Raw genomic sequence first — 22,835 nt, forward strand, 5'->3', positions numbered from 1 at the left:
AATTAGTCCGATGATGGTTTTTAAATGTATCTAAAAAGAGAATCCAATAATGAAAACATTATCTTCGATAATTATCTGTTATCGGATTATCGGAAGTGTGCCCACCACTGGTTTTAATTGCCTGGTCTTTGAGCCCAATCACAAACAAACTAAATAAAGTTTTCATGAAGATTTAGCTATATTTGTAAATTGTTTTGTTGTTATATTCTGTACATGCTCCTACAGGATGGCACAACATGCATTCAAAAGCCACATGCTGTTGTGTGTGTGTGTTTTGAAATGTTTTGAAAACATGAAGCCTAACATCCTGCGAACATTTTAAGGAAAGCTTCTTTTTTGGTTCCCGGAACATTCTGGTCATGTTACATAAAGTCACCTAAAGATATGTTTCATCCAGACATTCCCTGAACATTGATCTCCTTGGAAATATGACATTATCTGTAGTCCCCCAACGCCACAGGAGACAACAATGACACACAAGGGATGCTGAATCAATGACCCAGAAAGGGTTATTGTGTTCCTTCTCTGTCCTGACAATTTATATAATGAACAACGTATTCTCAAAGGACACCGTCCTGTGGAAAGGGGGCTTTACGGAACGAGGTAGAATGAACATTTCCCTGCATGTCACAGAGTGATGTTCTGTCAAAAGGACACTGTTTGCATCAAAATTTGACAACTTGGATGTATATGGGTTTCGTGGAACATGAGAAAGATCAACTAGTGTACCAGCCACTGCAAGGGACACAGGGAGGTCAGGCATGAACGATATTGTGGCGACGGTTTCATGCATGCTCGTGTGCGCGCACAAACATAGTGCGAGCACTGGAATGCTTGATACCACATCGCACTGCTGATGTGGGGGAAAAAAACCCACACACCAAAAAAAAAAAAAGCTGCAACTTTTAATATTTAATCCCTCTTATTGAGTGGACAATACAAGTATGATCCTTCTGTTCCTCTGTAAATCACCCATGGTCATAGAGGTCAAGTCATGAACTCGCATGAATGAAGGACCCACCTGCACTTGTATAGGTCTTTCTGAGGACTCAAAGCACTAAACAAATAAACTCCAATAATAAAAGAATAAATGGCAACCATTTATTTTTGTGCGCAATTTGGGACAAAAGTCCCAAATTGGGCACGAAAGTCCCAAATTGCGCAATCATTGCGCAAAAAGTTAAAAAACTGTCAGTGTTAATCATTGCGTCAGTGCAGCACATCACAATGCAGCTCATCTGAATGATTATGACGAGATGTTAAAGCTGTCATAGACATAATTTTACAGATACTCATAAGAAGGGATGGAAATGCAACTGTTTTACCAAGCCATTAAAATATAAATATTACAAATAACTACCTTTTAGAATATTCCAAATGCCAGGGGTTAAATGCGTGCAAGTGTCAAGGCACCTTAATGGTAGCAAATGCTCTGTTTCAGTGTAGTGACACAAGAGATCCCCAGGCAGTGCTTTTTAAGTGATTCTGCAGAGACAAACATGGTAGAAGTCTCACACAAGACTGAAGGCATTAATCTAGTTTGATATTGCTTGCTGCTTCACATCAAACATTGTGGTTCAAAAGGAAAAAATCATAGTCCATTATATACAATTAAGTACGTACTGCAATATGAGACTAGTTTGCCCTCTGGTAGGTAGGAAGTTGTTGTGTTTAAGGTTCATCTTAAATTGGATCTTTGTAGTAGCTGTGAGTACTCTTATTCTTACCTTTGTTGAATAGAATAAGATTCTGTTCAGTGTGAGGCTTGTGACAGAGGAATTTAGCTCAGCGTGGTTGCTGTTTTCCCTTCAATGTTATCAATAAATGCACAGGCCTACTCTGCCTGTGGATGATATTCAGACAGCCCTCAGAGATGAATCCACTCCTCCTGTGCACACTGGTGACTCCATGGCATTCCCTGGGAACGTCCAAGGTCTTATTGTGCAAGAGCATCCACATTCTACTGTGGTCAGCACTTGTGTCATGTTCTTAAAAATAAAATGTGAAATCTATAGTATTTCTGAGGACCTCAACATTTTTCCACACAATAAATGCCCAAGGGCCCTTAGTGATTTTCTGGTCAGGCTGGGATTTGAACCAAGGATCCTCTGGTCTCAAGCCCAACAGTTTAACCACAAGACCATCACCTCTCCCTCAACAGCATAATAAAAGTGCTGCTCCCTTGTTTTCACTCATGGTCGCCCCAGCAGATCCAAGGTGGACCTGCATGTTGATTTGGCACAGTTGATGCTCTTCCTAACATAACACATTACATGGAGAAATGTGGCAGGGGTGGAGGCCCTCCAAGCCAACACAGGATGGCTCAGTGTCATAAACCCCCACCCTTTCCAGGATTTAAGATTCTCTAAAGTGCATTCCTCAAAAGAGTGTGAATCCCTTATCAAGATCCCAAACCAGATGTTGCCAGCTCCTCTCTCAATTAAAAAACAGACCACAGAAAGACATATTTGCCCCCCAAAGTCCTCGAAATATGTCTTTACAACACGATTCCAGTAAGTGCATCTCACTGAAGAATTGCCATCAATTTGTTGATCACAGTCCAGTTTTTCTGGTCAAAATTGATCCCAAATTGAAAGAGTTCACATTTTGTGATGAAATCCAAAACCCAGTTCCTTCCAGTCCATGGAACAAGAGTGACCCCTGTTGGACGAATTGGGGAAGGGCATGTAACAATTATGTACAGTGTTATAAAGTTGTAACCATGTTTAAAAAGTGCATTTTATTGTTGTAACATAAAAAAGAAAAGAAAAAGAAACAACATGTGACCATTTAACCTTACACGTGAGATTTATATATATCTGGTATTTTGTGCTCTGATTATAGATTGTAGGAAGTTTATCAAGTGTGTTTTTCATATAATTGTGTTGTGTGGTATCTCCACGGAAAACCTTGTTTACTAGAGTTTTGCAATACAGGACTTGCTTGGTTTGTAAGTGGGAATTTAAAAATAACAGATGCTGATTTATTAGAAAACTAGACAAAGGAACGAAGAAGAAACTACCCAGATTTCTTGGGGGTGGAGCTTTTAACCCTTTAAAAGCAGGCGCCCCCGTGGAATCGCTCTCTTGCCTCTTGCTCTTCCACTCTTCCTCTTTGCTCTTCCTCTTACGCTCTCTTTTCTTGGGTCTCGAGATGCGGCCTAGCCGTCCAAAAATTTTACGACCCTTTTGTCTGCAACCATGTCTTATGTTAAACTTATTTCTTGTTTGTGCGTGCCAAAAAGAAATCACTTTTTCTTTTTCTACAGATAACTTTTTCTACTTTTGTAAAGTTAAATGCGCAGGGACATTTAAATTCCTTTAGAGATTTTTCAAATTAAAACCTTTTTTCTCCTTGAACTCCAAATTCATCTCGCAAACATTTTTCTTACAAAGTCAACTATTTTTGTATCTAATTTTGTGATTTGACCCGGCTTCGGCGACGAAAGACGAATTTTTGTTTTGGCGAATAGGAAAATAAAGATACTCAAGCCTTTATTCTGACTATCCCCGACTACAAGCGCTGCAGAGAAAAAACATCCAGGTCAGCTGAAACGTCAACAGCGATTTGAACTGCCGCCACAAGTCACAGCCTAACAATGGAAAGCGTCCCCGGTAGCCAACGAAACCGGGCGGGGTGACCGGCAGAGTCTCTTTGTCAAGGTCCCTGAAGCAGCTGTGTGACGGACGGATCACTGACTGAAAACAAGACGATTTCCAGCACATGACCCACGGAGACCCATCTGCACAGCGTCCAAGTAAGACCGAGCTACGGTGTCAGATAAAAACAGAGTGGCTTTTATTTAAATTCTATTCACCTTCATTAACAATATCTCGCCTTAATAATACTAAAGTAAATTCCCTGCTGATTAGGATGAAATTCATTCTTAAACTCCCGCATCTAAATCATATCTAAACGTCATATTGCTCAGTGAAATTCATCATCATCAAATTGCCTGACTGTGATATGTACTGTTATGGGCCTTTCACACTGAATACTTTAGGCCAATCCGTCAACGTGTCCCAATCCGTCGACGCATCCGACACATGACGTCAGATGCATCGCTTTGGAAGCGGCAAGGGGGCAGAGATTGCCACGTCACACTCTGGCCGTTTACACAACCTGAAAAAAGTTCAGCGATCGCCATCTTGAATTTGGGTCGCCTGAACCACAAAAAAGCTTTAAAAAACAGCAGTAGAATGATTCTCCCATCACCCTGCTGGGAGAAGCTTTTTTTCAGCTACTTTTCGAAGTGACGACTTAGTGGGATATCGATCGAACTGACAGCGGGCCGACCCGCATGGACAAGCCGGCCTTCAGGCCTCATCACTGGGCAGAGCGAGGCAGGCAGCCGGGGTGATGGAGCAAACCCACTCAGTCCGAAATCTCCCACTTTTTGGATATATGCGAAGTCCCAGTTTGCCCAATGGAGTTTAGTTCTGCAGCTTTATTGAGGTGAGAATAATGTAAAAATAAAACGTAACGTTTACTGAACTGCTGTGAAGGTTTAATGATCGGCTAACGTTAGCTTAGCCTTTTAGCACAGTTGATCTGAGTGAATGCTTTAATTTCTAAATGGTTCAGTCTTTTTTATTTTTACCAAATAAAGCTACAGCTTTTTTCAGACACCACAAAAGCTCAACTTTAAATAACTTATTTTTTCGGGCATTTGTTTTTTCCATCCTTTTTTCCCTTTTTTTTTTTCCTTTTTTATATAAACTGTTTAGTGTTTCTTTATATTTAAATAAATATTTTTATTTGTCCCAATCAGGAACATTTGCTGTGCAGACAACCAAACTTCCATTGATGAGCTGAACACCATGAAGTCCAGTCGAAAGAAAACATCTCTGCTCTTCAAAATAGGACAAAAGTGTCTTCAGCAACACCACCAGAGTTCAAAGCTGCAGAAGAGACCTTCATCTGGTCCCGAGAATCCAGCATAACATCACCTGCTTATAAATAAAAGGCTCTTTCAACAGCAGCTATTTTATTATTTTTTAAAAAGCTGTTTCATTTTACATTTTAACAATAAATGAACGGATCATTAAAAATGTTCGCGAAATCAAAGTCAAAAGATATTTGCACAGGTAGAAGCTCTCCACTTATTGTGCTCAAATTCATATTTTAGAAATGACTCTGTCCTGATAACAACATTAAAGGCAGTTACATATTTTGGTGAAATTACAAGTTGGAATGACTATATAAAAAAAATCATCATGAGGTTTATATCACAGAAATCCTACTTTACAATCACACTGCAGTCACTGTTAAATTATTTCTTGTTGCATTTCTAATAAACATTTGTATTTACATTGTCTTTCTGGTTGAAATGAGATATAAATCTACCAGACTTAAAAAATGTACAAATTTCCAACAAGAAATTATCTAATATGAAATAACAGGTGGTTTTAATTTACAGATGAAAGGTTTCTAAAGAACCATTTATTGATATTAGCTATTTTAATTACAAGTGTTCTAAACTTTTTTAACAGTAATCAGAAATTCTGAGGTAACAAACAACAACAAAAAACATTTAGAAGGATTTTTCTTCAGAAAACTGCTCCATAAATGAGCAGTCCTGTGACACGTATGTTTTGCACAGATCATTGGTTTCTGCACAGATCCATTTTGTAGAGATCAGTGGTTTCTACACCGATCCATTTTGTAGAGATCAGTGGTTTCTGCACCAGTCCCTTTTGTAGAGATCAGTGGTTTCTGCACAGATCCATTTTGTAGAGATCAGTGGTTTCTACACCGATCCATTTTGTAGAGATCAGCGGTTCTGTCACTAGTCTTCCGTGTTTTGGCCCGACGCGTCGTTCCTATTGGAAACACACAAGGTACGTCACAGCTCAGAGCATCGGAAAGTTTGGATTGGATTGAACTTTGACCCGCGTCAGCCTGCCGACAAGCGGCAATGCACGCTTCCGTCAGAAGCGTCAGTTTAGCTCAGCTTTTGACGCAACGCATCTGACGCATCTAAAAAGCAACGCGCCTCATTGAAAAATAATGCTTTTTAGACTGATTTTTGACGCATTGACGCATCTGACGTATTCATTGTGAAAGGCCCTTTATTTAACTCCTGACTGAGTTAAATAAATGTTTAAACATGTGAAGTTGTCTGTGATTTTTGTATGGTTTTACCGAGGGGATCGGACTTGACATGTGGAACTTACTCCTGAAGATTACAGTCTGATTTTAATATTCCCTATTGACTGACCCTAAAATCAGCGATATAACCTTGTTATAATATCATTCAGTCATAGGTGGTGCCCCCCAGTATTTGAGGTAAATATCCACAAGTGATAATTTCAAATAATCTAAAACATATTATATTCTTCTGGATCCTGCTACAGAAGTAAGGAAACAATGCCATGGGATTTAAATGATATATTGTTCTTCATTTGTCCAACCTAGTTTCAAATAATATATCTGGAAATAGTTTGCCTCATGTGTCAATCGAAATTGTGATTAAAGATTTGTGTGAGTCCAGCAGGTTTTTCAGATTTCCACTGCTGCTTTCATCCTTACTTTTCGTTCACTTAACATGTTGGAATTTTACAATGTTGTCATGAGTAAATTAGAGGATTTGATGTGTTGTTTTAGACTGTTATCTGAAAGAGACATTGCATGTTCTCTTTAAAGAAACACTAATTGATCTCCAGCCTCCTCTGTGTGCAGAATGACTGTCAGGCTGTCAGTGAGCTACTGTCAGCTTAAAGCCTTTTTTTAATGAAAGACTTAACTTGCTGAGTTATTGATTGTCACATTAGAGTCCAGCTTTTCCTTCATATGTGATCTGACATATAGACTGAAATTACAATAACAATATATTTTCCCTGTGGATTCCCTGTGATTCCAGGGAATTCACTTTTGCTGCTTTACAGTATATATATGAGAGTCATAGCAGCTTCATTCTGACTTTATAATAGAGGAGAAGTGGATGCCTCTCATACCTCGTCTCCATCTGCAGGCTACACGCTGACATTCAGCCCAATTATTCTCACTTCCTTAAATGCCACTGCACCCGACAGGAAAGCATGTCCTTTTAAAAAGTAAAGACAACAAGAGGAAAGTTATGTCCCTTTGATCCTCGGGTATCTTCATTCACAGAGGAAGCAGATGCAAAAACGGCATCGGGATAGTGGATGTGGACACACCACATCAATTCCACAAAAGAAATGTTTACAAGATTGAGACGTGTCCATAAATGTCTGATAAATATTTTTTACCAGAGAGAACAGCAGTGTTTCTGACTCCAGCCTTTTGTTGCAGCTCATATTGTGTGTCTGTTGATAAATCAGCTGCATTGTGTCTTTTCCATCTGAGGTAGACATTCATGGCACTTTTGCCTCACATTCACACACACCCCCAACAGTCCCTCAATGCACCTCATCAACAACTTGGATAAAGGACATTGGCTTATGGCCCCTTCACACATAGTGCAAAGTTTGGACGCCGTTTTGGACAAAAAACGGCAAAACAGTTTCGAAAACAGCACAAACAGTTCGAAATGAGTGCACCACGAAAACATCACACCGACGGGCAGGGCGTGCACGAACCGGTGTGCCGGTTGTCTTCTGGTTAGGAACACACAGTGCCAGCTGCGGCACATAGCGTCGCTTATGTGGAGAAAATATAAAAAACCCGATGGTACCTGTGGGACCACATCGCGCCACTTATGTGGAAAAAAAATCATACGACCCACTAGACGTGAACCCGCACGATCCAAAAGCTCTGATTGCCAGTCAGTGTAGCAGGATCAGGAAGAATATAATATGTGTTTTAGAATGTTTGAAGTTATCACTTGTGGATAATTTTACCTCGAAGAAGGGCATCATCTATTTGAAGCATAGGTACTTTAATTAAACATTCATTAATTAATCAGTCTCAATTTAATTACTCAGTCTCAATCTTTCAGGTCGTACGTTCTGCAGGTCAATCTGACACCCTCTGTAAAACCATAAAAAATCACAGACAACTCACACGTTTAAACATTTATTTAACTCAGGCAGGAGTTAAATAACAGGACCTATCACAATAAGCAATTTGATGATGATGAAGTTCAATGAGCAATGATTATATGACGTTTATGTCGTTTGGTATAGTTGCGGGAATTTAAGAATGAATTTCGTCCTAATCAGCAGGGAATTTACTTGGTATTTATTAACATGAGAAATGGTTAGTACTGGTGGATAGAGTTAATTAAAGCCACTCTGTTTTTATCTGACACTGTAGCCTGGTCTTACTTTGGAGGTGCTGTTGCAGATCGGTCTCCGTAGGTCAGGTGCTGGAATCGTCTTGTTTTCAGTTGATGATCTGTCTGTCACACAGCTGCTTCAGGGACCTTGACAAAGAGACTCTGCTGGTCAACCCGCACAGTTTTGTTGGTTACCGGGGATGCTTTCCATGTTAGCTGTGACTTGTGGCGGCGGTTCAAATCGCTGTTGACGTCTCAGCTGACCTGGATGTTTCTATCTCTGCAGCACTTGTGGTCTGGGATTGTCAGAATAAAGGTTTGAGTGTCTTTATTCTCTATCCAGAAAAATCTAAAATTCATCTTTTGTCGCCGTCTTTGAAAGTTGGGTCAAATCAGAAACTCAATACAAAAAGTGACTTTGTGAGAAAAATGTTCACGAGAGGAATTTGGAGTTCAGAAGAAAAAGGTTTTAATTGAAAAATCGTCAAAGTTAAATGCGCCTGTGCGTTTAACTTTACAAAAGTTGAAAAGTTATTTGTAGAAAAAAGACAAGTAATTTCTTGTTGGTGCGCACAAACAAGAAATAAGTTTACACAACACGTGGTTGCAAGACAAGGGTCATAAACTTTTTGATGGCTAGGCAGCATCTTGAGACCCAAGAAAAGAAGAGGAGAAAAGAAGAGGGTCGAGTAAGAGGAGAAGAGAGCGTTTTCCCGGGGGCCGCCGGCTTTTAAAGGGTTAAAAGCTCCAACCCCAAGAATTCTGGGTACTGTATTTTTCTTTGTGTTTCTTTTGTCTAATGTTATAATAAATCACTGGCCACTCTTAGATTCCCGCTTTAAAACCAAACAGTCCTGCAGGATAAATGGTTTTCCGTGGAAATACACACACAACACAAATATGAAAAACACACTTGATAAAACTTCCTACAATCTATAATCAGAACACAAGATACTATATATATGTGTGTGTGTGGTGTGTGTGTGTTGTGTGTGTGTGTGTGTGTGTGTGTGTGGTGTGTGTTGTGTGTGTGTGTGTGTGTGTGTGTGTGTGTGTGTGTGGTGTGTGTTAAATCTCACATGTAAGGTTAAATGGTCACATGTTCTTTTTCCTTTCTTTTTTTCTGTTACAACAATAAATGCACTTTTTAAACGTGGTTACAACTTTATAACACTGTACATAATTGTTACATGCCCTTCTCCAATTTGTCCAACAGGGGTCACTTTTGTTCCATGGACCTGGAAGGGACTGGGTTTTGGATTTTATCACAAAATGTGAACTCTGACAATTTGGGGTAGATTTTGACCAGAAAAACTGGACTGTGATCAACAAGTTGATGGCAGCTCTTCAGTGAGATGATTTACTTGAATCTTGTTGTAAAGACATATTCTAGGACTTTTGGGGGCAGATATGTCTTTCTGTGGTCTGTTTTTTTATGAGAGAGGAGCTGGCAACATCTGGTTTGGGATCTTGATAAGGAATTCAGACTCTTGTGAGGAATGCACTTTAGAGAATCTAAAATCTTGTAAAGGGTGGGGTTTTATGACACTGAGCCATCCTGTGTTGGCTCGGAGGGTCTCCCTTGACACCTGGAGATATACCAGGCCGTGCTGTGTTGAATTTCTTCTTTTGAAGAATTTCATGACCTCTGCTTGATGCAAACCGTAGGACGTTGAATGTTGGTACAGGTTTCCACTGAGCTATGGAGCTGTTCTTTGAAAGCTGTGGGGATCTGCCTCATATCAGGAAGGACATGGAAGTATTACAAAGACAATTTAAATCACACACCATATAAAACACCGCATTTATCAAGCGAGCAATACAAATGTGATCCGTCTGCTCGTCTGTAAATGACCCATGGTCACAGACATGCAGTCATGAAATTACATAAATGAGAAGCAGGTAGCTTATGTCATTCATGTGCACATCTGCTGGCGTGTCTCCAACCGGCCACACGCATGTCTTGTCAATGACGCGCCACAGGACACCGCTTCATGTGGAACAGGGCTCATGTGGGTGACGTGATAGTGAGTTGTTGCGTGTTCTGATCTGAGGTCCGTTTCAACCCGGGAGCAGCCTGTCCATGTGCGCGCCGTGCATGCGCTCGTTTGCTGCAGCATGTCGCCACAGTGATATATGTTTTTATTTATGTCCACTTGACAACAGCAACCAAACACACATGCACCACAGTGGGCAGTTGTTTGTCCATGTCCATCCAAAAACAGTACGTCGTATCCACAACCGCTTCAGTGGGAAGACACACCTCCTGTCATCTCAGCGCACACACCAAAGCCACACTCGTGTGGGACTTAGACAAATTTCTCTGCGAGTATGAAAGTGATTGTCTGCAGTCTGTTGTCATGTGAAGAGTGCAACTGGCCACACATTTTCTAATGCGAGCGGTGTTAGATGTTTGTGTGTGTCACCTGGAATTTGACCAGTACCTGCTGCAAGAGGGTGCGATGGTTCACACAGTGCACCCTTTGTCTGTCAGGTGCTTGTGTGCGCAAATAGTTGTAGCAACAGGTGTACAAGCAGCAACAGGCAGGGACGACATTACACGGGTTGAAGTTTTTGTGCACTTTGTCCAAACTTCGCACTACGTGTGAAGGGGCCCTCAAGAGCACATAAGTGATGGCACTTTTTGGCTGTCTGATTAGGAATTGTACAGTCTTTTGTCACAAGCCTTTTCTTACCTCCAGGGCCACACTTCCCCATGTCAGGGCTACTTACAGCCCTGTATAAGATGAGATCAGCATTATTTATCCCGAAGGAAATTATTTGCTAGAGTACTGAAACAGTAAACAGTGAACATTGGGCCTCATTCACCAATATCTTCTTCAGAATCTTCTTAGATTCTTCTTAAGTTGTCCCTAAGAAGGTTCTTAAGAAAAATCTATGTCAGATTCATCAACATGTTCTTAAACTGCAGAATTGTTCGCAACTGTGTTCTTAAGTTGATGAATCCCATCTCCTTGTAAACTGAAAGCGCATGCCTGGTGAGCCTAATTACATATGATTAGCATTGTAACACCATCAATGCCAATAAAATGGCATAAGGCTGCATCGCCATGAGCAGATGCAGATTTCATAAAGAGGAAACAAAATGCTGCAAGCAAAGGGAACATCAATTTCAGCGCAGCAGGCAAAGAGGAAAAGAACTGCATGCCTGCATGCAGTTTTAACCACGCACAAACTGGTCAAGGTTATATGGCATGAAAACCGAATGTTGATTGGACTAATATTTTAGAGAAGCTACATATGTTAGCTAACAACACTGAACAATTGACATTGATATTTACTCACATGCCAATCCACAGGGGGCAGTAAATCATCTATATATTAAAAGCATGAGAAATACATGGATGACACAAGAAAATGGAAACACTTATTTCCACTATGGGCCATTTAAAGATTAAATGACAAATAGAAGTAAAAATAAAATAATAATAATAACAGTGAGTATATGATAACAAGAACCTAAACAATTTCTAAATACATTAAGACAGTAAACTAACATAAAAAAATTGTAATTAACAGGAAATAAAAGGGTTGAGTTCTTCTTCTAAAAACAGTTGAGGTCTAACATCTAATGGCCCAGTCACATGGCAGTGACGATTCCTAAACGAAGGGGGAAAAAAACACAAAGTCACAATTCATGGTTAAAAGGTCGACGAATGAGATTTTGATTTTTCCCATCACTGAATAGCCTGCGAATCAAGAGCGCAAAAGGGACGAAAGAGGAACAAAACGAAACTGAAGCTAAGGCTGATCTCCACGCTTTAAACGAAAACACCTGGAGTCACTGCTGGAGCAGCGTGTGTCTGCATCTCTGCTTTCCAGGACTCGGTGCTGGGACAGAGTTCATAGTGCCTGAGTCCTGGAGAAACTGCAATGCAAACAGAAGCGCGTGATACGATCCACTGTGGAGATGCGCACATTGGTGGATCCACCTGCTCTGGTTCCTCGTCCAGAACTAAAGAGAGATCATCTCCTTCATTGTCAGAATCCTCACTGTCTGACAACATGCTGTGCACTCTGGCTTGCTCCAATTAAAAAAAAACGCTGATATGCTGTAGTGGTTGCTCTATCACAGTATTATGTTACTAAGCCATATATATTGTTTTCTAACAGAAAACGGTCAAAAGGAGGAATAAATATAAGTGTAAAGATGATTGACTGTATCAAAGCAGTAAACTGATCAGTCTGTGTGTGCAATTATTTCCACCAGCTGATCACTGAGCAGCTGATCCACAACATGAATTCTGCCTTCCAGAACAGCTCTTATATAATCATCTGAATCATCTACCTATCTACATGTACAGAAGGGCTGGATTGTCATTACTACACTCATATTGTTATATTTAATAGAAAAAATAAGCGCACACAGGAGGCGATCGCTGCCGCCGCCGCCACCGCTGCAGCTGCTGCTGTTGCTGCATTCAAGTACCATCGGAAATTACACGATTTTTTTGTTGTTTCAAATTCAGCAGTTGCTTGTGGCAAAATAATTAATTGTATCCACACAAAAGATTATTTCTGGCCTATATAAGGTGCCTGAGCCCAATGAAGCTGACCCCCCACCCAGATAAAAAAAATCCAAGCAAACAGAGTTTGCCCTGTAATTTCCGACTGTACATGAATGCAGCCACAGCAGCACTGGCTTCTGCACTGTGTGAAAACATTCAGCTGGTCGAACAAAGTCAAAGTAAATGCTAAAGTTACAAAAACTAAGCAAACGTTAAATGTCAAGAATTTACATTTTTGGTGATGAATTGAGGTTTTCTGTGACATTCGTTCAAATTTTTCAACAGTTTAAAAATCCTGACGAAGCACCAACTGCAGGAACGAAACTGCGCGAAGGTTAAACGATGCCAACGAAAGTAAAGAGTTCTTGTTTTGTTAGGGCTTCGTTGCCCTTCATTAAGTGCTGTGTGACTGAGTTTTAAGGTTCTAAAAACATTCTGTACTCACACACCATTCTAACTCATTATAGAAACTTTGCACAATTTATTACCACCCTTGAAAAATGTCAGCTACCTATTTGATAAACTCAATCCAGAGCTTGTGAACTCCCACAGGCAACATGCTAGTAAAATATATGCGTGATTGTAAGTTTATAACTGAGTGTCATATTATTTTGTCAGTATCATAATTGTATTAGGGGCCTCTCTGGGCCCCTGTCAATCATGGGCATCTAGAATCCTTCTCCTTATTCTCCCCTTTTCGACGCCCCTGTCTGTGGGTCTCCCGTCGGGCTGGCTGCTTCATCTCCGCTCGGGCTCGCTCTGAACAGTCGCTGAAAAAAATGCTCTTCCTGGCAAGGTGATGTCTGTCACTCATTCTTCAGGTTTTTGCTCCTAATCTTGTGGTTATGACTCGCAGACTGAATGTTTACTTTTCATGTAATTTTTTTTTTTTTTTTTTTTTGGAAACACGATGGTTCACAAACATGGCGACTGTGAGACTTGTTCAGCCTCGGGCAGGGAAACACAAACTCTGCCCCTATGTTGTGCATTACAGCCGCGGCAACCCATGATCTGAAAACCCTATTGTCCTGCCAACATGGTGACACCCAGACCATAAATTTTTGCGCTTCAAAACAGATCTTATGGGTCTCTATAGAAACCTATGAGCACACAGGATTTGTCCAGTATGATTAAGCCTTATAAGAGGAAGCAATATTGAATTTGAAAAAATAAAATGACATTTAGTGGGCCTTACCCTTTCTTTGACGACTATTCGAATGAACAAAACCCATCAGTCGGAAACTTTGTCCTTTCACTGTAGTGTTTCAGCAACATTCTGAAAATGTTACTTTTGCACAAATCTATCATGGAATCCCACCTGGGTCATCCCATGCCAAATCAACCAGATTTCAAAAAGTAATAACCCACACAATTCATATTTCAATGCTTACTGAACAGTATCTAATTACTTTTCACCATAATCCATGTGTGATTTGATGCAAAAAAAAAGGCATACAATGAATAAAATATTAAAAATAAAAATGTTCCTTTCCCAAAGCTGAAACTTGGTATATATAATATTGACACTGATATAAATACATAGTTAAAATTTCAATTTTTTTTTATCAATTGGACACCTGGTGATTTTTGTGTTCAATTATAGGGTATTTTTTTGAAAAACAGAAATTGAGTAATTTCAGTGTTTGCCTCACAACCACATTTTTCATTGAAATATAAAATTGAAACATTCTAAAGTTGCAGCTTGACCATGAAAGTGTATGCCAATAAAAGGTTTTTGCATTCATCCATTTTGACACAGTACACACCCAAAGCGAGATGTTTTGAAAAAATTGCATTTTCTGCAGTTTTGAAAGCCTATTGGATCAAACCTGAAGCCGGCTACCATTGTTTTAATGCCAGATATGGCCTTTCCAGTGTGATTTTACCCAGGACTGTAAGTTTCAGGGGTGTAGCTTCAATACTGTAGGACAAATAGCTTTCCAAAGCTGGCCAAAAAAACACATTTTATAAATAAAAAAAAAATGCTGTGATTTTGAAATGGCTGTATTTTCTAACATATTAAAGCTAAATTTTATTAAAGCTATATCATTAAAATTTGGGGAAATTCTATTTCTCTGGTAGGGGAACAACTGTGATTTTTTTTTTTTCTTCAGATTTTTTTTGAGGAGGTCATGTGGGGACGATTGGTTGACTTGGCATGGAATGACCCAGCTATTGTTGTTTTCCTTATGTTACAGGGTCACCCCATCAGATGAAGAAACACCCACCTCAGATTGTCCTGTCGGTGCCACGAGTGGGGTTGGTGCCATGCCAGTGCCCTCAGCATCTACTCTGTCATTGCCTATGACCCAGGGAAAACCTTCTCTGTGCCGCATTAAAGGTCGCATTCACCGCAGCAAGAGCCTGGATAGCATTGACGTGCTCGACTCCAATGTAAGGTTTACTCAGAAAGATCATGTACTTATGACCTACACGTTACACTACATCTTGGTTGAAAATAGCTGCTTCGAGCTAATCAGAAAAGTACTACGACACTGATGTAATTTCATTGTTATATTCATCTTTCTGAAGCAAAGTAGTAAAAAATGCTACCAGTAATAGTTATTTGCGACACTAAGCACATTGCAGAATCTCAAAATATGAGTGAAGAAGTGAGAAGGTTGTTGAACTTGATGACACATCTGTCCACAATAGCTAGCAGTCACTGCTAGAATGTTACGATGTTGTTATGAGATTCGGGGTCAGCGCAGTAGCTGTCACTCAAAGCAACCATTCCCTCAGTTATGCATAACTTTATATCTTAAAAACTAAACTAAGAAGTAGAAGATGACATTTTTCGGGAATTCCCGTGGGTCACGTGACTCCTGCGGGATTCCCACAGGATGGGAGTCAAAATTTTATCAATCCTGTGATTGGGATGGGGCGGGAATAAAAATGAACGGGAGCAGGCAGAAGCGGGAATGCCAAAAATAGCTGATGATTTTCATCTATTTAAAAAAACCAAAACGCGTTCACACCGGGCGCAATCAGATGCTACAAATTCACGACGGATGCGCCTCCTTCCCCCGCTGTGTTGCTCTGCTTTTGCTGCGAAAATTCGCCCCGGTGTGTCATCAAATAGGAGGAGCTTCCATTCTGCTCGCCGGCTCCGGTTGTCAGTCAAGTTAACATGACGGACTTTGATCACACGGAGTGAGTTGTTGTGGAAAGCTCCCAATACAGAGAGTATCATTATTTGCTCCAGGAGCTGAATCTGGATGACGGCTGCTTTCAGCGGTCCTTCCACCTCTGCAGGACCCAACTTGAGGACCAACTGTCCCGTTCATGCGCGCACATGTAAACAATTAAAAAAAAAAAGAAACTCTGCTGCTTGCTACAGCTCGCTCTTCCACCAAAAAACTGTCTGTCATAATTGTGTTTAGAAACCAGTCACCATTTGTTTTATTATACATCTGTGTAGTTAATTAATAAAATATTCTCCACAGACGATTCGCTCGCGCGTGCATGTAGAATAAAAAGAGAAAGAAACTCCGCTGCTTGCTGTGGTGCTGCTGCTCGCTCCAAAAACTCTGTCATAATTGTGAAATAAAGGACAAAAGAGACATAAGTCCTGCTCACAGGCTGCTACCAGATACAGGACATCAGATATCTCCACGTCACTACATATTCAGTCCCTGATTGATCATCACGGCGCGAGACATACGGGAGTGGGATGGGAGTGGGACTGATTTTGAGTGGGAGCGGGATGGGATTGGGAGTCATCTTTACAGGAGTGGGACGGGATGGGATTTATTTTTTTACTCCAGTCCAGGATTGGGACAGGATGGGATTTTTTTTCTGGGAGTGGGATGGGACAGGAGTGAAAATCCACTCCTGTGTCATGCTCTACTAAGAAGTCAGAAAGCAATTCACCGCCTGTGCAGTCGTCATGGAGCTGGAAACTATCTATCAAGACCAAAACTGATTTTTGGTCCAGGGTGGAAAACATGTTTATTTCTGTTCTAAAGTTGGACATTTTAAGACAGTGCTGAATGGGAACCTGCTTGCTTTTGGAGTCAGCCTCAACTGGCCACTCAAGGAGCTGCAATCTCTTCTTCTTTTGGACGGGCTTCATCTGAGCCGACTGGAGTTTACTGTTTGGGAGCAGCCACTGATTCCTCATGTTCCTTTTGGGTTCCTGTGTCATCATGGTGGTGCAGCATGGTGGTCTCCAAAAGGGGGCCCGGCGCACCATCATGTACATATGAAGGGCTCATGAGTATGAACAGATGGTTACAAATGCTATTTTCCATTTCTGCTAATAAACTTCCCATAATCCTACACACTATACAGTAGCTTTAAGTATTATGCGGTATGAAACCTCAGCAGGGACACATGTTATGATAAATCTCCATCTTACAACATTTTGAATGTTTCTCTCTCTCTCTTAGACACACACACACATACACATGCCGCTTATGTTTTTTTGTATTTCTTGACCCTTTGTGGATGTCTGGTTTAATAAATGTTCACAGTGTGACGTTTCCTCATCCGCCCCCTCACTTACATCTCATGTTGACAGCGTGTGTGTGTGTGTGTGTGTGTGTGTGTTTTGAGGGTTCAGTACTTCAGTAATTGGTAGCTGTTTGGTGTTCCTTTGCAGTGAGTCATTATTTGTGCCCTCTCACAGCAGCCAGCATGTCGTCTGAGCAGGACAGTGACTCGTTATGACTCATTATGATTGTGTTCAAGTGAAAAGATTCTCCATTATTGATGTGAAAGAGGTTTGGAAGTGAAGATGTGGCAGGGTGATGTGACAGTCAAGGACGTGCACAGCCTCGACAAGCTCAGTGATGCAACACACCCACACACCTGCGCACGTTTGTCAGTGTGATTGACTGCTGGCAAGAAGTTTCCTGTCAGTTTCTAATTTTGAAACACAAGCAATAGTTTTGTTTTGTTTTTTTTACTTTATTTTTATTGGTTTTTAACAGTGCAAAAAAGGAAAAAAACAACACAATAAACAAAGAACAAATGGTTACACACATACCTGGGCGACACTATATCTTCAGTTTTGCATTATATATTGTCCATTTTCCCCATTGTTTTTCCACTTTCACTTCTTGTAATCTCAATCTATGTGTTATCTTTTCCATTAGATAAATGTCTTTTATCGTTGATGTCCATTGGTCTTTTGTTGGCACAGATGTTGTGCCCCATGTCCTGCTTATACATTTTTTGGCTGCTAATGACATCATTTTAAACAAATGTACATCATTATGTGAAATGGTGTCTTCTGAAAAATTATACAGATAAATCAGTTCAGGTGTTAATGGAACTGTATATCCCAACACTTCACAAAGTACATTGCAAACCATTTCCCAAAACATAACAATAATTGGACATTTCCAGAAGATATGAGCATGGTCTATATTTATTCCTCCACATTCCCGCCAACATGTTTGTTATATTTTTAACCGTTTACTTTTAAGTTTGGGTGTAATAAAAAAAATGGATCAGGTTCTTCCATGAAAACTCCCTGGTAGTAGTGTGTAGTAGAGCTGGTAGTAGTGTGATGATGCCTCCACATATTTATCCAGTCTTGATCATCAATTTTTATGTGGAGCTCTTTCTCCCAATTACCTTTAACCTTTTCAGTTGTGTTTTTATCATGCTCAGTTAGAGCTTTATAAATTGTTGTTATTATTTTGATGTTACTGTCTTTATAGGCTTTAGTTATTGTTTGAATTATACCACTCTCTCCTGTGGAAGAGTTCCCCTGTATTTCACTTTTGTAATAATCCCTCATTTGTAGATAGCGGAAGAATGTTTCTGTGTAGGCTCACAGTTGTCCAGGTGGTTTTCATAGTAGAGAAGCTTGAATCTTCGACTGGACTGGGTTGCTTGACGCGAGGACGTTTCGCTTCAACTCGCAGAAGCTTCCTCAGCTAAAATTCTTGCTCTGGTGGTCTGACTTCTGTCTTGACTCTTGTAGAGAAGAATAATCGAATGATTATTAGCTTCTCTACTATAGCTGAAGAAATCATGCTTTCCAAGGTGATATTGTTCCTTTAATTTTTCAAAACTCCTCAGCTGCCCATTTTCCTCCAGTACACACCAAGCTGTCATCCCTCTAATTGTTCAGTAGTTATAATTTTGGTCATATTTTGCTGGCTTAAAATTGCTGTCATATGCCACCCATTTCAGCTTTAATTCACTTTTTCCAGTCTTGTACATTTTGAGTATTTTAAACCATAGTGACAAGGTATGATTTAGTATAGGGTCCAAATTTGATTTTAAATTTTCATATTCATCTTTATCTCCAACCAAATTTTGTATGGGTTCCTCTAAAGTACCGCTCTCAATTTCTTTCCATTTTGCATTATAATAGGGATTGCACCAGCAGTATAGATATCTCAACTGGCATGCGTAATAATATTCTTTTAACTTGGGTAGCGACATTCCCCCTTTTTCTTTGGGCAGCTGGAGAATTCCAAATCTCACTCTAGGTCTCTTATTATCCCAAATAAACCTTGAAATCATTCTATCCCATGTCACAAATTGTGTGTTGGTGAGCCCTACTGGCAATGCTTGAAATAAAAATAAAAACCTGGGCAAAATGTTCATTTTTACAATTCCAATTCTAGAGCTGAAGTCCAGAGGTAATGTAGACCACCTTTCAATATCATTCTGTATTCTCTCCTGTACCTGTGAAAAGTTTTTTGTATTGATATCTGATCAATCTGACGTTATTTCAACCCCTAAGTATTTAATAGATTGCATTCCCCATTTAAATTTAAATGTTTTTTAATTTATCTGCTTGGAGTAAAATTGAGTTTTAAAACTTGTGTTTTAGAAATATTTATTTTATAGCCAGACAGGTGCTCAAATTGTTTTAACAGTGCCATTAGTTCCTGGAGAGATTTCTCTGGTTGTTCGAGATAAGCAATCACGTCATCCGCAAAAAGTCCGATTTTATGTTCAGCCTCTTTTAATATGGCTCCCTTTATTTTGGTATTTGTCTTACCGCTTGTGCCAAGGGCTTGATAAAAAGAGCAAACAGGGATGGGGAGAGACAGCATCCCTGTCTGGTTGATCTTTCCAATTTAATTTCCCCAGTTAAATTTCCATTTATTTTAATTCTGGCTGTTGGTTGCGAATAAAGTGTGTTAATGATTTCTATAGATTTAGAGTTGAATCCCATTCTCTCCAGCGCCAAATATAAAAAATTCCAGTTTACGGAGTCAAATGCTTTTTCAGCATCAATACTCAAAAGAACTGTACTTATTTTTTCCCTTTGCGCTCTCTCTGTTATATGTAATGTCCTCCTAATGTTATCATGTGTCTGACGTTGCTGTACAAATCCTGTCTGGTCTTCATCGATCAAGTCTGATAAAAATGTATTTAGTCTTTTGGATATTATTGGTGTATAAATTTTATAGTCTCTGTCCCCGGGCGCCTAATGGCGACTTCTGCTCCTACTGGCAATTAGGATGGGTTAAATGCAGTACACATTTCATTGTGCAGGGAACATGTTTTTCTGTGCATATGACAATAAAATTCCTTTGAATCCTTGAATCCTTGAGTAATTGTTGTGTGGGCCGCTGAAGAGGAGGTACTGCTGGCCCACCACCACCAGAGGGCGCCCTGCCTGGAGTGCGGGCTCCAGGCACCAGAGGGCGCTGCCGCCTTGTGGGAGCAGCCGGGGTGACAGCTGTCACCCATCACTGGACACAGCTGTTCCACTCAGCACAGAGGTATATCAGGAGGACGGCGTCTCCACCTCAGTGCCGAGATATCGCCTAAGACTGAGGTAACATTCTCTGCATTCATATTCTGAACAACCAGCTAAAACTTGTTAAACCTTTTCAGGACTGTTGACTACTGGTAGCTACATTGCTTGGATAGTACTCACCTTCCTGCTATACATTGACAAGAGGTGGAGGCGGCTTCTCCCCTCTCCGTTACTGGGTGCTGTCGCATCCACACCTGTGTGTTGTTGCTCTCTCCCGCCAGCAGTACCGGATCCGACGAGCGGAGGCAGTGGCCACCTGGGAATTCGGGACTTGGCGGTTCCAGTATTTCCAGGGTTCGGTGGCAGAGGAGATCTGGGTGGTTCCGGTTCGACTGAGACGGACATCTCCTACCTTCGAGCCTGCCCACACGACACCAGCGGATTCGACCCCAAATTGTGATTGTTGTATTCATTGTGCTCGTTTCACAATAGTAAACCTTGTTATTCACCTTCCTCCATTGTCCGTTCATTGCGCCCCCTGTTGTGGGTCCGTGTTCCTACACTTTCACAACAGTAATACCAAGATGGGCCTATAGCTTGCACAGTCTTGTTTGTTCTTGCCTGGTTTTGGATAATTGATATTATTGCTTCAGACCAAGAAGCTGGCATTTTATTTTCTTTTAAAGTCCAATTCAAGGAGTTATGTAGGATATCTATTAGGTCATTTTTAAATACTTTATACCATTCTGGGGGAAATCCGTTGCTTCCTGGTGTTTTATGGTTTTTCAGGGCGCTTATGGCTTTCAATATTTCCTCCTTTGTAATCTCTGCTGTGAGGACTTTATTCTGGTTCAAACCTATAGATGGAAGATCAAATTGTTGAAGAAAATTCCTCTTTTCTTCTTCACTCCCTGAAGGAGGTTGTGAATATAGTTGGCTATAGTAGTTTGTAAATATTCTTTCAATATCCCTCTGGCTTATAAACTAATTTGTTATCTAGATACTTGATTTCGTTAATTGTATTTAATGTTTGTTGTTTTCTTATTCTTTTAGCTAATAACTTGTAGCTCTAGGCCAGTTTCATAGTAAGTTTGCTTAAAAAAGACGTGCTTTTTTCTCATTTCTTCAATTAGTATATTATGAATTTGTTTTTTTTTTATCTTGAATTGCTGAGCGATTTCTGTGTTTTGTTTTCACAAATTGTAGCTCGTGTTCTTTGAGTCTTTCAGAACATTCTTCATAAATTTTAATTTTATTTTTCTTTAACCATGCAGTTTTGGCTATAAGTTTTCCCCTGATTACTACTTTAAGAGCATCCCACAACACTGTTGGGTCTACCTCTCCATTATTGTTCTCAGTATATTGTTTTACATCTCCTTTTATGTCTTCTACTATTGTTTCATTGTTTAAAATGCCCAAATTCATCTTCCACAATATCTGTTTTTTCCTGTTAGATATATTAATTTTCATATATAGAGCATTATGATCAGATAGGTCTGCGCTTCCAATCTTACATTCCTCAATCTTGTATATGTCTGATTTGTTGGTAAAAAAAATAATCTATCCAAGAGTGTGTCTTATGTCAAGCAGAGTAATGCATAAAATCTTTCTCAAAGGGGTTCATAGTCCTCCATATATCAGTCAATCCTAATTCTTCTAAGGATATTTTTTACAAATCTAGTTAGAGTCCTTTTACTTACATTGGCACTAGTTGTGTCGAGCCTATGATTCAAAACTATGTTCAAGTCACCCGCACAAACCAAAGTTCCTTCTGCTTCAACTGCAATAGCATTAAACAGAGACTTGAAGAACTGTTTATCACTTTCGGGAGATGCATAGATATTAACTACTGTAATCATTGTGTCATCCCAGCCTCCCTTTGACTATAATGTAGCGACTTTCTTTTTCCTTTATCTCCTTTTTTAGTTCAAACTTTGTAGAGTTAGATATCAAAATTGCAACTCCACGTTTACGACCTTGTTTAAATGAGCTGTAGTATGAATTTCTGAATCCTAATTTTTTAAGTTTTTCGTGTTCTTGATCGTTTAAAATGAGTCTCCTGCGTAGAGCAAACTGAATTTTTTCCTTCTTTCAATTTTTGTAAAACCTTCCCCCTTTCAGTTGGAGTTGTTAGACCATTTACATTCAAAGGATATAAACTTTAGCATATTCGTATTTGTAGATTTGCATCAATATGTGTGCCCCCAGACAGTGTAAAACAAAAGAAACAAACCAAACATACATATGAACAACCTGAACAAGAAACGTGTGACTTCCACAGTGAGGTATATTCCAAACCTCTCCTCTTGTCTCTGTTGGTGGGTGGGCAGGGAGTCCCCACAAAAGGTGAGGGCCTGCTCCTAGACTCACAAGCACATCCTGGGGATGGAATCAAAGGTCTAGCAATGTCCAACATAAAACAACCCAAAGC

At 40.0% G+C, this 22,835-nt stretch overlaps 1 protein-coding gene across 9 annotated transcripts in view; it reads left to right on the forward strand.

The window, feature by feature from the left end:
• The window catches only part of tjp1a (tight junction protein 1a), a 423,741-nt gene that overhangs the window by 87,793 nt on the left and 313,113 nt on the right, over window positions 1–22,835 (forward strand). For all 9 annotated transcript variants that reach the window (XM_034191454.1, XM_034191483.1, XM_034191493.1 and 6 more), the window contains exon 2: window positions 14,928–15,123. In XM_034191454.1, the coding sequence (XP_034047345.1) occupies window positions 14,928–15,123 (196 nt within the window). The remainder of the gene's footprint in view (window positions 1–14,927; window positions 15,124–22,835) is intronic.

Source organism: Thalassophryne amazonica, chromosome 2, assembly GCF_902500255.1.
Source record: "Thalassophryne amazonica chromosome 2, fThaAma1.1, whole genome shotgun sequence".
In the NCBI taxonomy this organism is placed as follows: Eukaryota; Metazoa; Chordata; class Actinopteri; order Batrachoidiformes; family Batrachoididae; genus Thalassophryne; species Thalassophryne amazonica.